This window comes from Peromyscus eremicus, unplaced genomic scaffold (genome assembly GCF_949786415.1).
Source record: "Peromyscus eremicus unplaced genomic scaffold, PerEre_H2_v1 PerEre#2#unplaced_2684, whole genome shotgun sequence".
Lineage (NCBI taxonomy): Eukaryota > Metazoa > Chordata > Mammalia > Rodentia > Cricetidae > Peromyscus > Peromyscus eremicus.
The window spans coordinates 29,679-45,347 of NW_026736918.1; the positions used below are offsets into that span (position 1 = coordinate 29,679).

A 15,669-nucleotide genomic window follows, 5' to 3' on the forward strand; every position below is an offset into this window, starting at 1 on the left:
ATTCAGCTTTATGGACTGAACAACTTCTAGGTCCTTATCCTTTCTATCAGAACACATCTGTTGTTGGATTGCTTAGACCACAGCCTTACGGCAGTCTAATATATATATATATATATATATATATATATATATATATATATATATATAGTATATAAGTATATATTGTATATAAGTATATGTATATATTGTATATAAGTATATGTATATATATTAAATAAGTATATATATTCAATTAGATCCTTTAGAGAATACCAACCAATATCATTTTATGAGAGTAGAAATAACACATATGGACATACATGTGTATGTATATGCATTTTTGCACATACTGCATATAAATAATACTATTAAATTTTTGATGAATATGCTTATAGTCATATATTACCAATTATCATTATAATGAGTTGTCCCCATTCTGAGCTACTTAGTGTAAACAGTTATTAAAAAAAGGTCTTTCACAAATAACATATAAATGCGAAGTCTAGTGGTGTAGAAGGTAGAGAATGTTAAGACAGGCAAGCTATTGTTTCCTTTAAGAAAGCTTGAACCAGTCAGTGTTTTTCTCAGGAAGCAGGGATGGTTGGGTATATTTGGAGTTCAGTTTGAAAACCTCACTTCACATTCGGCTTAAACTGAGGAAGGTATGAAAATGAAGCTTCTTAAGAAAAACCCTGAAATAGCACCCTGCATCCTACCAGACCACCAAGAATTAAAGCTGAATATCAACAACAACAACAGAAATAACAGCAAACTTACAAGCTCATGGAAACTGAACACTCAAAGAAATATAAGTCAAGACAGAAAGAAAGAAAGAAAGAAAGAAAGAAAGAAAGAAAGAAAGAAAGAAAGAAAGAAAGAAAGAAAGAAATTAAAGACGTTCTAGAATTCAATGGAAATTAATACAATGGGACACAATGAAAGCAGTGTTGAGAGGAAAGTTCATATCATTAAGTGTCTACATTAGAAAAATTAGATAAATATCATACTAGACACCTCATAGAACACCCAAAAGCTCTAGAACAACAAAATAAATAGAAAAAAAATAAGCACACCCCAGAGGAGCAGACAGTAAGAAATTTTCAAAATGAGGCCTAAAATCATTTAACTATAAAAAAGAGGACAATACAAAGTATCAGTGAAACAAAGAGTTGTATATTTGAGAAAATCAACAAGATAGACAAACCCTTATCTATACTAACTAAAAGACACAGAGAAAAGATCCAAATTAATAACATCAGAAACGAAAAGGAAGGTGTAACAGCTGTCACCAAGGAAATCTAAAGAATCATAAGGACATACTTTAAAATCCTCTACTCCATCAAATTGGAAAATCTAAAAGAAATGTATAATTTTCTTCATGGGTACCACTTACCAAGTTAAATCGAGGTCAGATAAACAATTTAAATAGACCTATAACCCCTGAGGAAACAGATGCAGTCATCAAAAGTCTCTTAACCAAAAAAGGCCTAAGGCCAGAGAGTTTTGAAGCAGATTTCAACCAGATTTTTAAAGAAGAGCTAATACAATGCTCCTCAAATTACTCTACAAAACAAAAATAGAACGAACATTGCCCAATTAATTTCATGAATCCACAGTTACCCTGATACCCAAACCCTACAAAGAAAGTGAATTGCAGACACATTTCCCTCATGAATATTGATGCAAAAATACTCAATAAAATACTTGCAAACCAAATCCAAGAAATATAAAAAGGCCATCCACCATGGTCTCAGAGATGCAGGGATGGTTCAACATATGAAAATCTGTCAATATAATCCACCATATAAACAAACCGAAAGGGAAAAAAAACACATAATCATCTCATTAAAGGCTGAAAAAGCCTTTGACAAAATCCAACACCCCTTCATGATAAAAGTTCTGGAGAGATTACTAACACGGGTACATACTTAACATAATAAAGACAATGTACAGCAAGCCTATAGTCATCATCAAATTAAATAGAGAGAAACTCAAAGCAATCTCACTCAAATCAGGAACAAGACAAGGCTGTCCACTCTCTTCATATCTATTCACTAGTACTTGAAGTTCTAGTTATAGCAATAAGACAACTGAAGGAGATCAAGGGGAAACAAACTGGAAAGAAAGAAGGCAAAGTATGTTTATCTGTAGGTGACATGAATGTATACATAAGCCATTTTCAAAATTCTACTAGGGAAAACCTATAGCTGGTAAAAATTTTTAGCAAAGTGGATAGATATAAGATTAAGTCAAAATATTAGTAGCCTTCGTATATACAAATAAAAAAAGGGCTGAGGAAGAAATCAGGGAGCTAACACCCTCCACAATAGCCTCAAACATTATCAAATGTCTTGGGGATAACTCTAATCAAGCAAGTGAAAAACTTGTATAAAAAAATTCATGTCTTTGAAGAAAGAAATTGAAGAAGATATCAGAATATGGGGAGATCTCCCATGCTCATGGGTAGGTAGGATTAACATAGTAAAAATGGCCATCTTACCAAAAGCAATCTACAGAATCAATGAAATACCTATCACAATCCCAACACAATTCTTTACAGATCTTGAAGAAACAAATCTCTACTTTATATTGAAAAAGAAAATCCCAGGATAGCTAACACAATGCTGAACAATAAAAGAAATAATAGAGGTATCACCAGCCCTGATTTGAAGTAGTATTACAGAGATAGAGTAATAAAAATGGCATGGTACTGGCATCAAAACAGACATGTTGATCAATGGAATGGAATTGAAGACACAAACATAAACTAACACACCTATGAACACTTAATTTTTGATAAAGAAGCTAGAAATACGCACTGAAAAAAAGAAAACATCTTTAACAAATGGTACTATTCAAACTGGATGTCAGTATATAGAAAAATGCAAATAGATTCTGCACAAAACTCAAATAATAAGCGAGAAACACATACTGGTGCTGTGGGATGTTCTGTATGTTAAATGTGTTGCTCTGATTGGTTAATAAATAAAACACTGATTGGCCAGTAGCCAGGCAGGAAGTATAGGTGGAACAAGGAGAGAGGAGAATTCTGGGAAGTGGAAGGCTGAGGCAGAGAGACACTGCCAGCTGCCGCCATGAAAAGCAAGATGTAAGGTACTGGTAAGCCACAAGCCATGTGGCAACTTATAGATGAATAGAAATGGGTTAATTTAAGATAGAAGAACTAGATAGCAAGAAGCCTGCCACGGTCATACAGTTTGTAAACAATATAAGTCTCTGTGTGTTTACTCGGTTGGGTCTGAGTGGCTGTGGGACTGGTGGGTGAGAGAGATTTGTCCGGACTGTGGGCCAAGCAGGACTGGAGAAAACTCCAGCTACACACTGGAAAAAGGAAAGCATCTTCAACAAATGATACTATTCAAATTGGATGTTATTATGTAGAAGAGTGCAAATAGATTCTGCACAAAACTCAAATACAAGTCAATTAAAGACCTCAACATAAAACCAGATACACAGAACTTGATAGAAGACAGAGTGGGAAACAGCATGGAACTCATTGGTGTAGGAGATAACTTTCTGAACAGAATACCAATAGCAGGCACTAAGATCAAAAATCAATAAATGGGATTTCATGTAAAGTTCATGAAAAGTTTCTGTAAGGCAAAGGACACCATCAACAGAACAAAATGGCAGTCTACAGAATGGGAAAAGGTATTACCCACTTCACATCTGATAGATGTCTAATATCCAAAATATATAAAGAACTCAATAAACTAGTTATCAAAAATCAAATAATCCAATTTAAAAATGGGGCATAGATCTAAATAGAGAATTCTCAATGGACGAATCCGAAATGACTGAAAAAAAAAAACTTAAAAATGTTCAATATCCTTAATCATCAGTACAGTGTAAATGAAAATTACTCTGAGATTCCATCTTACACCTGTCAGAACAATTAAGATAAAAAATATGAGTGACACCTCATGCTGGTGAGGATTTGGAGCAAGGAGAATACTCCTCTATTGCTGGTGGGAGTATAAACTTATACAGCCTATGAAAATCAATGTTTTGTTTTCTCAGAAAATTGGGAATTGATCTATCTCAAATACCAGCTATACCACTCTTGGGCATATACCCAAAGGACACTCCACCCTACCATAATAATGCTTGCTCAACTATGTTCATTGCAGCTTTATTCATAATAGCCAAAACCTGGAAATATCCTGGATGTCACTCAACTGAACAATGGATAAAGAAATTGTGGTACATTTATACAATGGATTGTTATTTTTAAAATGATATTTGTATTTTAAAAAGTGGAACTAGGAAAAAAATATTCCTGAGAGTAGTAACCTAGGCCCCAAAAGACAAATATGGAATGCATTCATGTATGTGTGGATATCAACTGTTAAGTAAATGATGATCAAGTTCCAACCCACTAACCCAGAGAAATTAGGTAAAGAGAACTGTAGGGAGGAAGCATAAGTCTCACTGGGTAAGAGAAATAGAATAGATTCCGTGGGTAGATGGGGTATCTAGAGGGATCAGGTGGGGAAGTGATGGAGGAAGAGAGCATGGGGAGAGAAAGCTGAAATCGGGGTACTTGGGGACTGATGTGGAAATGTAGTGCAATAAAAACTTCCTGGAATCTATAAGAGTAACCTTAGCTAGGACTCTTAGCAATTGAGAATATAGAGTATGAACTAGCCATCTTTGATGGCCAAGCAAGGCTTCCAGTGGTGGAACTGGGATACATTCAGTTGAGTTGTTGGCCAAAGAGATCCAAATGAGGTCCCTAACAACCCAAGCTGATGGAAGGTTGCCTTCTGAAAATGGACAGCAGGGCTTCATTGCCAAGGACAACTTCCAATCAGCTTATTGAAAGTAGAGAGTTTGAGTTGGTGTGGGCTTGGAGCCTTCAACCCTACATTCTAGTCTCCTTGGCATGAGAAGGTACTCTGTGGGCTACAGAAAGAAGAACCTGGACACTAACTCAGCCACAAACCCCACCATCTACAATCTATTTTGCCTGCAACATGTGCTGGGGCAGTGGCAGTGCAGAGTATGTGAGAGTGGCCAACCAATGTTTGGCTTAACGTGAGGCCCACTCCACAGGAGGTAGCCCATGCCCTAATCTGCCTGGAAGGCCATCAAACTGGAGACTGGATATCCTAGAGGCCTAGGATAAAACCAAACACCACTGGAAAAAATTACTAATGACATTCTGCTATACTGATAGATTGGTGCCTTGTCAAGTAGTTGTCAGAAAGGCTTCTGCCAGCAGCAGATGGAAGAGGGTACAGAGCCCACCACAAAATATTATGCAGAGAGAGTCTAAACTGGAGGACTCCAAAGGGTTGCTCACCTCAGAGATCTGGGAACACCACAGAAGACGGGGAGGAAAGACTATAGGAGTCAGGGGATAGAGAACACCAGGAGAACATGGCCCACCTAGTCAACTATGCAGAGTTTACTTGGGCTCACAGAGACTGAAGAGGCAAGCCAGGGGTCTGCATGGGTCTGTACAAGGTCCTCTGCTTATGTTATGGCTGTTAGCTTGGGGCTCTTGTGAGACTCCTAACAGTGACAGCAGGTGTATCTCTGACCCCTTTGTCTGCTCTTGAGACTCTTTTCCTCCTATTGGGTTACCTTATCCAGCCTCAGTATAAGGGCTTATGATTTCTTGTTTTGTCCTGTCTGGCTGTCATCTCTTAGAGACCTATACTTTTCTGAAGAGGAAATGGAGGGGGAGTAGATCTGGGGGAGACAGGAGCTGGTGTATCTAGGAGGAGTGGAGGGAGGAGAAATTGTGGTGGGGATGTATTGTATGCAAGAAGAATCTATTTTCAGTTAAAAGAAAAAAAAGGAAAGACCCATTGAAAAGGAACAGAGCATAACTATGTGTGGAGGAAGCGCAGGGTCTGCAGAGGCCATCTACAGGGCTACAAAAGGACTGATGGACAAATAAAGTATACAGTCTACTGTTGGAATTTGTGATACTCTGATGAGGTCCAAAGCCAAACTTTCAAAAGTTCATTGCTGGCTTTGCTGCTAATGGAACTTTCTACCAGTCTGTATTTTTTTGTTTCTCTGACAAGACGCCGTGACTGAAAGTAGTTATGGAAGATAATTTTGCTGTATGGTTCTAGAGGTATGAGTCCATATGGTAGGGAGGTATAGCAGCAAATTGTAAGCATGGCAGCAAGTTCAGAAAGCTGAGAGATCACATTTACAAAGGCAAGAATGAAGCAGAGATGGGGAATTGATAGTGCAGCAAAGCTATTGATGAACCACTGCCTCCACCTTAGAATTAAAGGGCATCTTATGATAAACACAAACTAGGCTCATTCCTGCTTATGATTAGACCTTTGTTTCTCAAAGATTGGGCTATGCCCCACCTGTAACCTTAAATACAAAACCATCTTGCAACCCCACATTTCTTTCAAAGGGTGGAAATGTCTACCTTGTTATTGCCACCTTGTTAGATGCTGATCCTGTAACCCTGTCTAGTTTGCAAACCAAATCCTTCATTTCAAAAACCCCCTACCCCTGAGCTCTAAAAGCCTTGTCTTCCTCATGCCCAATGATGAACTCTTCAACCCTGCCTTTGGGAAGACAACCCATGTACGCAAATTTAAAAAAAAAAAAAAAAAGCTTTCTTTTGCTTGCTTTAATTAATTTGGCCATGATGATTTGGGAGAGTGGTCTTTCTCCTCCCATCTTTGGGGCTTACACCTTAACTCTCAAAGACCTTCCCTACATACATTCTCCAGCAAGACTCCACACCTAAACTTTCCCAAACACCAACAACAACTACTGGCCTACTGTTCAAATACATGAGTATATGGGGACATTTCTCACCCAAACGCACACCACTCTGGAAGAAAGGCAAGTCCACTGAATGTGTGAAGAATGGGAGAAACTTTGACAGAGCTTCTACCTGTACCTTCAGGTTAAACTCTCTTTGTCTGCCTTTATATTTGTTCCCTTCGATAGCTCCACAATCTGCCCATGTTTCTTCAAAGTCTGTCTTTCTCCACCTAGTTCAAGCCTCTAACACATATCAGAACCACCAAAGCAGCCAAATAATCTTCAAAGAGCTATCAAAGTATTCACCTGCACAGTCCAGGACTCTCTATTAGACCGCTCCAAAAGCAAAGCTAAATGTCTTACTCTGCCCTCTTTAAAACAGGTACCATTCTGTATATTAACATAGAAATCATGGCTTTTAGCAGTATATGTGTAAAGAACTTTATGTGGTCAGGTTCTATTTCTTCAGCTCCCTGGGCTTGCCTGTGCTATGCCCTCTCTGGAGGATATGGGTATCACAACGGCTATCCTGTATCTCTCCCTCTATTTCTTCTCCTACAGAAAATACTTGTCCAGAATACTTTTATTTTATATCGTAATGAGTAAATGTATTATTAATGAAATGATATCATTGCTCAATTTGGACAGGCAGTTGCAATTAAAGTGTGCTAAATGGAAAATTCTTGTGTTTTTCTGACATATACACTCCACAAATTAGGACTGAATTTTAGTTCTACCACTGAAGCCTGTCCCTTAATATTTATAAACATCATGTTTAGCCGTATACAGGTCTCAGAGCATTTGGAGAAATATATTCACATTGTGGATAAAGGTCTTGAGCTCCTTTCTGAACTCTAGAGGAGGACCATTTCAGGGAATATAATGACATCTTCACGCCCGTTATACATTTTACATCCTTTACATCCAGCACTGGAAGAAACAATTTCTGTAGAAAAAGGAAATCATCACATTAGTTCTTCAGACTTCCCTTTAATTGAGTTGGAAATAAACTTGATCACTTCTGACAAATTAATACTGAATTAATATTCAGTGAGTTGTTTTCACAGGATCAATATGTGATCAATTGGTCTAAATAACGGCACACCTCAGTTGTTAGTTTTCTATCCCCCTGTGCACGCCTGAAACTCCCAAAAGGATGTGGTTTGAGACCTGCATCCTATATTGCTCTAATTAAGAACGTAAACACTCTTAACTTCTGAGCCATCTCTCTCTTTTCTGAAAATGAGACAAAGGGAGGATGGATCTGAGGGAGAAGGGAGAGGAAACTGGCTGTGATGTATTGTATGAGAAAAGAATCTATTTTCATTTAAAAATATTAGATTAAAAACATGTTACTAATCTTTTGCAAATAAAGATATTTAGTAAAATGAAAAAGAAAACTAAGCACTTCTCAAATACAGTTTGATTTAAAATTTTCAGTACTCTTCAGTGCAAAGGTGCTTGAGCAAGTCAATAGGAGTAAGATTGCCCTACCTTGCAGTCCTCTTGAAATGTCTATACAAAGTGCAGAGGGCCTACAGTCGCAGGGAAAGCAACTTTGATCTGGTTTTCAGTCACAGTGAATAGTGTGCAGTGAAGACTCATTCACCAAGCCAGTGACTGACATGAAGTGAAAACAGCCAACATACAAGCACATAGTACACTAATTCAATGCTGAATATTCTGAGTCCAACCACTGCATTCACATATATGTTTAATTCCAGCTGGATTTTATAGTTTAAAAATTATTATTATTATTATTATTATTATTATTATTGTTATTATTATTATCACAATGTGTATTTATGTTCACGCACATGCACATGAGCCCATATATGTCACAGCAGGCACTTAAAAGTCAGGGGATAACTTACAGGTGTAGACTCTGTAGTAGAGTAAGTATTTTTACCCACTGAGCCATCTTGCCAGTATTTTTTTTTCCAGTTAATTCAAGTTAATCTCCTGAGAGCTTATGAGAAAGCTTCTGGAATATTTCCCAGTGTAATATTTTTAAAGAGAGGCTTGGATACAAAACTTAATTAAGAGGACTGGAGCAGTCCTTGCTGTACACTATGCTGTCTCCATGTGAGTAGCATTTCATGGCAGCCACAAAAAAAAGCTTTTTAATGTGTTTGGACATTTGAGAATTTTAATTTGTTCAGGAATTTTCCCTTTGAATGGAACTAAATTTCTAGTTATCAAAGTGCTGTGTGATTTAACTGTGGCATTTGACATTTGTAGAGATGGAGTATACTGTTGCTTCTTTGAATAACCAATTTCAGCTTTCAATTGAGTTGAACAGTACAGGAATAATGTAAAAGAAACTGTTTACTACAAACGGAATAACAAACATTGTTGGGGTCGTGCAAATTTTTACCTCTTGAAATAACTGTTTCTAGGCCTGTTCCATTAATGAAAGCCCGTGTTATGGTTTGTGTTTTGATGTCTGTCCAGTACAAACGTTCCTCAGTGGCATCAAAGTTTATTACAGCAACATCATCAATATCTGGGACAGTGAAGGCCGTGATGAAGTTCACATATGGATTGTCAATGTCCACTCCTCGGATCTCAGAACGTCTTGCATAAAGAAGAAACTTTTTCATTTCTAGAAAAATAAATTAAAGTGGTCATTTTTCTTATATTGTTGATGAGTTTAAGACAATCTAGAAAATCTAAAATAGCAACTTTTGATGACTTCAATTTTAACAAAAGAGGATTATAATAAAATCTGATGGAAACAATGTATAGATCATCTATCCTGAAGGTACTCAAAACAAATATTTGTAAAAACAAGTTAGCAAATCATTAAGTAATAGCATTTAGTTTGAAATGTTAAGAAATACTTAGTACTCGGTTTTTATCTCAGCATAACAAAACGTTGCTTACTAAAGCCAGGTGTGGAGGTACAGGCAGATCTCTGAGTTCCAGGCCAGCCATGGCTACATAGTGAGACCCTGTCTCAACAAACAACACAAACAGAAAAAAAAACAATAAACAATAAACAAACAAACAAACAAAACTAGAACTTGCTGGATGTATTTCTCAACAACAATATTTCATATTGGTGTATAATTAAAATAATATAGCCTTTTATTAAATGATTTTTAAAGTAATTAAGAGTATTTTTTTCTAAAAAGAAGTCACTGAACAAAATTAGGCATTATTTTTTTTAAGTCAATTCAGGTAATCTCTATTAAAATTAGGGCTCAGGTAGTGTTTATTGTAAATTTTTTGTTCTGGTATTGGTAAGTCGTAAGGTACTCTTGTTGTACTGTTTGTGAAATAGGGGTTATAGTTATTCTAATATTTATTGTTGGGTTGTTGTTGTTTTGAGGAAGTCAGTAATCCAACAAGAGGGTCCATGGTACTACTCTTCACATATAGTGAGACAGACTGCCTAGCATACAACTCCTGGATTCTCTGCAGGGATCTGTAAAATCACCAGCATGCTCTATTCCCTCCACTCTCCACTAGCTGATGGGTGTCTGTCATTTCTCTGTGGGGCTGGACCTGTTAAGGACAATATTAAGAGAAAGAGAGCACAGTGAATGCCATGCCTCTTCATGTCTGTAATATGCATGTGACCTTGCCATGGGTATAGAACTTGTTACATAACTTCATTATAATAAAAGATGGGACACACCCCTCCCAATAACATACCTGAGCCCATGACAGAAAACACCCCAATGTCCCCAGCATAGCCCTCTGATTCAGTGGAACTTGCAGCTCCCCATACCAAATATTTGTTTTCTCAAATACCTCTTGTCTTAATTACTGCTTGATGGCCTTCTGTGTCCTTTTATAAATTATTAATTGACAGAAACATGAATCTGGGTCAGAGGAGTCTAGTCTTGCCTTATAATAATTACAAAGAATTAAAGGCAATAGTAAGAGTCTCATAATTTAACTTCTGATAAATGATTCTATTTTCTGCTCTATGGATTAACTACTTTACCAAGAAAAATATTTATTTTCATTAATACAATTTAATATATATATATATCTCCAAGCTATATGGTTGTCTTTTTGTTGTTGTTTGTTTTCATTTCCCCCTTCAGGTTGGCAATGTCCTGTTAAATGAACAGGAAACTAAAACTGGTGAGTGCCTCCTGCTATACAGGTTACCTAAGTTATCTCTTCGTCAAAGTGCATTATACTCATACATCTCCCTGTTTTACAGAGATAAATTTTGCTAATGCATCAAATAAGAGAGTAGCAAGAAAAAATGAAAAGGGTAATAAACAGCAAATGTAACATACTACAATTTAAAGGATTGTCGGTTTCCCCAGAAACAGCAGCTGAATTCTTAATAGAATTCTTAATCAGCCACACCTAATGTGTTCTTTAAGACATTCAAAACCTCTTCCCCTTCACTCTGAGTAAAATCTGAATGCTCACAGAATCGGAGATACGTCCATTCAGATGTGGCTCTGAACTGTGGGAAACTCACCATAGCAGGTCTTCTTGTCAGAGGAAAGCTTCATCAGGTGGGGGCAGGCGCAGGCTGCACTCCTATTGTGATGGAGGAGACACAGGTGAGAGCACGGGCCTTGACCCCCATTGGCTGCACAAGGATTGGGAGCTGCCAAGGACACAGTGGAATAGCAGCAGTGAATAGGGAGAAGGTCGGGACCTTCTGAGGTCGGTTCACTTAGTGATCCAAAGTAAAGTTTTCTTCCCTGAGCCCACGGAGTTACTATGAGAATGGCAGACAGTGTGCACATCACTGGAATCTTTCCATCCCCTAAAGTTCACAGCTAAGATAACTTTCTTCATTCCCCCTCTTATTACAGAAGCAAAGACAATTGAAGAACTGGGGAGGGAAATTATCAGGAATCACTGCTATACTAAAATATAGCAATGATATATGTTATATATACTAACATATAGCAATAAAGCTCAGGTAGATCCTGTCATAGACGTTGGAACTTCTGATGGAGGTATCCATGTTCCTAACCTGCCTTAGATGCTGACTTCTGGCCTGATCTCTTGCAAATGCACCAGGGAACTGCGGTAGTAGACATCTTCCTTCTCTCCCACTTTCCCTAGGTATATAACACATGCTAGGCAGAGCACCCAGCACTGAACTACTTCCCAATCTCTCTATCATGACTTGGGATTAGGTTTTTATTTCATGCTTATTTTGTGTGTGTGTGTGTGTGTGTGTGTGTGTGTGTGTGTGTGTGTGTGTACAATCCATGGAATGAATGTGGAAATCAGAGGACAATTTGCAGAAATTGGTTGTCTCATTCTACCATATGGGTCCTAGAGATCAAATTTGGACCATCACATCCTGTGAGAAGAGACTTTACAAGCTGAACCATCTCTCCTACCCCAAAGATTTTTATGTCAATTGATCAACAACTATTATCTTCATTCTTATTTTAATAGAGCTTGTCTATTTATTTAATAGAATATTTATTATTTTATTATTGCTATTTTATTATTCATTATAATGTGGAGGCCCAAATTACTCAGGGTCTGAGAATCTGAGCTTGCTTTATCCAGAAGGGCTGCACAAGGGAGTGATTCGACCACGGGCTGGTTACCAGGTGTTTGGAAGGGTCTACACTTGGCTGTGAAGTGTGCTTTGATCTAGAAAGGGGGAGGTCTTTTGCCCCACCTTTTGGCATTGTTATAAAAAGCCCTTTTGAAGAGACAGAAGGGGCCATTGGGTATTGACCCAGGTACTCCCGAAGCTATCCTGTGTTTCTGTCTTTCTCCTCTTCACTATCTTTCTACTTAATATTTTCTTATCCCTCTCTCCTCATAGGAATCCTGGGAAAAGTCAGAGATGGCCTCCCACATTATAACAGAATAAAGTTGTTAGATCTAGGTTACTAAATTGAAGGCAGAAAGAGTCATGCCTTCTGACCTCACTGGTAGGAATTTAGCTTTCAACTAATGAATATGTCGTTTCTAGCAGATGGACTTATTACTCTGGGTTGACACAGTTCAAGGCATACCACCAATGCTATATGCAATGTCACATTGAAAAAGGGAAGCCACAGAAAGATCTCTCTGACCTTCTCTGTCCACTTCTCTTGAGATACGTCATAAAACCTGGGTCAGCGTTTTTTGACCTTTCCCTACAGCCAGTCCTATGGCTGGCCTGTGAGAGGTGCCTTTCAAATCTCCAGAGGAAATGGGTATCTTCATCTCCATGGAAGAATGCTAACAGACCAGTCTCAAAATGCCCCCACCTAGGGCTCTGCCCATCATTTTCCATCACATTTATCTACTAGCATCCTTGTTTCATCAAATGGAGATGAAAATGCACAGCTTGTAATATCTTTCCTCTGAGACTCCTTATAAATAAAATTTGATTCAAATGAGTTTATGTTCTTTTGTTGTTGTGATAGCAGTTTCAACTGTGAACTAGGAGTATAAAAAATTTATTTTTCCCATCTCCAAGTAGTTAGCATTAGTGCTATAAGATTTTAAATCACAAAGAATAAAAAGGTGAGACTATATAATCAATATAGACAAGGTGTGAGAAATTAGCTGTATACTCAATATGCATTTGGGAGTTTATCACACTTCCCACATGAAGTACAATAAAATATTTTTTTTTTTAGAAAGGGAAATAAAAGTTTCTGAAACAAGTCATCTGCTAAGAAAACCTGATAACAAAAGAAACCAATAGAAAAAGATAAAGCTGCCAGCCCGGAGACTCCTCATGGCCAGACTCTCAGTCACCCAAATTCCTATGCAATCTACCTTGTCTCACTATTCAACTTAATTTGCATTAATTAGTATTCCAAAGAGATTGTTAGAGTTACAAATGCAAGTGAGCATATGGGAAAGATGGAGGCAGTGTGGTGCTGCAGGAGAGGAGGACCTGAAAGAAAGAAGACACTAGATGAGAGAGGGTCCTAGCACCTAGAGCCAGGGCTCCCAGTGGCCGCATGGAGAAAGAGAAAACTCAAATTTCCCCAACTTGAAAAAAAAAGAGGAAAAGAATGAAGAAAAAGAGATAAAAAAAACATACGAACAAATGTGAGGTGAGGAAAGAATAATAGGTTTTTAAAATTATACTGAACAGAAAAATGACTCCACTTGGAGCAATTAAAAGCAGGTTCTTTAACAGTCCTGTGTGAGCTACTTGATTTCACTCTATTTTTAATTTTTAGTCCAGAATAATTCTCACTCGTCTCAGCATGCTACAATTATAAACTCCCTTTAAAAAAATCAAACATATTAAAATTCTATGTACTTAGAATAAAAACTCACACTGATTTTATAGCCCAGTGTCTATATTAATGGTAAGGCTATAATGTATAATTCACAATATTTTCTGCTTCACAGCTTGGAAAATCCACAAAGAAATCTTGCCTTTCATTTTAATCTCATTTCACTTTGAAATAATACTGCTAAGTCTTTTAAAAGTTTTCTTCTTAGTAAACATCTGAGCCAGCTACCTATTCTAATGACCCAGTTGAGGAATTGGGTTCACAATACTCCTTTTGTGACATAAGGTGAGGGTTAACAGATGGTAACCCCGGATCAAGTCCAGCCTACTGACGGTTTTTGTAAAGTCTGAATGTATCATAGCTGAGCACCTTAATTCATATTATTCATGTCAGCATATATATAATATATATATATATAATATATATATATATAGCGAAATATATATATATATACACACACACACACATTCATCAATTTTGGCAGAGGCTTCCTGTTCCACAAAACCTTCAAACATTTCTTCATCTAGAAATGTTTTGTCAACCCTTGATAGAAAATAATTAATGGTTTTCTGTCAAATACTATTATAAAATCTACTATCAATACAGAGATTGTGCTTCCCCCAATACTGTTTCATTGTATCCAAGAGAGAGAAAGAGACGACCACCGTGGAGTGTTACAAGCACTGACAGTTGACAGTTTCTTTTTCTAAATCCCATGAAGTCTAACAAAGAGCATTAGAGATGCCTGTGTCATCTCTCCTCATTTACGCAGTTTAACGACTGACTAAGCTCGTGGTTGCTCCAAACATGGAGCAGCTGGTTGAAACGCCGACATTGTTCTTGCCCCAAGGAGTCAAGGAGTGCTATGTTCAATCTTTTTCTTTTCTTTTTTTTTTTTTTTTTGGTTTTTCAAGATAGGGTTTCTCTGCAGTTTTGCGCCTTTCCTGGAACTCGCTGTGAAGACCAGGCTGGCCTCGAACTCACAGAGATCCGCCTGCCTTTGCCTTCCGAGTGCTGGGATTAATGACGTGTGCCACCACCGCCTGGCGCTATGTTCAATCTTTAAGGCTTACACAGCTCTCTCTGATTGTGTAACACACTCAGAGCAGATTCCCTCCGTCTTCTGCACGGTTGCCTGCAGTTACTGTAGTCAGCTCTTAATTTAATCAGCTACATTTGGTTGTCTTTCTAAAACACGGACCTGACAGGCTTGATGAGTTTACATGGGTCCCATCCTTCCCTCACGCAGACTCAATAACACACTTCCCTTGGGACTCCTCTAAGTGGTCCACCAATTCCTCCTGGTCATCCTCCAGCTCTTTATTACTATTATACTAAGTTTTGTTTAAAAAAAAAAAAAAGCCATTAATCTTAAAAACAAAAACAAAAACAAAACAAAACAAAAAACAACCAAAAAACCCACAACATTTAAGCTTTGAAGCATTTTCCTCGTTTACTGCTTTATATAATTATTTGTTGCCTGCCCTAAAACTTCCCTAAGTTGTGTTTTTGTGTGTGTTGAGGGGCAGGGGGGGGGGGCGGGGGGCGGGATTGTTTGTTTTACAGAGATCTGCCTGCCTCGGCCTCTCTCTATCAGTTTATTTTTTTATTTGGGATTGTATTGGAGACTGAGTCAGGGTTTTGCGTCGGCTCAGTAGTCTGTGAATTTATTTGTTATTGTACTTGTTTTGAGCCTGGAGTATTCTGGGTGATCAACACTATGGAT

At 37.7% G+C, this 15,669-nt stretch overlaps 1 protein-coding gene across 1 annotated transcript in view; it reads right to left on the reverse strand.

The window, feature by feature from the left end:
- Positions 1-11,474, reverse strand: part of LOC131902131 (low-density lipoprotein receptor-related protein 1-like) — a 31,345-nt gene extending 19,871 nt beyond the window's left edge. Inside the window, exon 1 of the mRNA XM_059253162.1 lies at positions 11,201-11,474. Within this exon, the coding sequence (XP_059109145.1) occupies positions 11,201-11,474 (274 nt within the window). The remainder of the gene's footprint in view (positions 1-11,200) is intronic.
- Between the last annotated feature and the right edge of the window lie 4,195 nt (positions 11,475-15,669).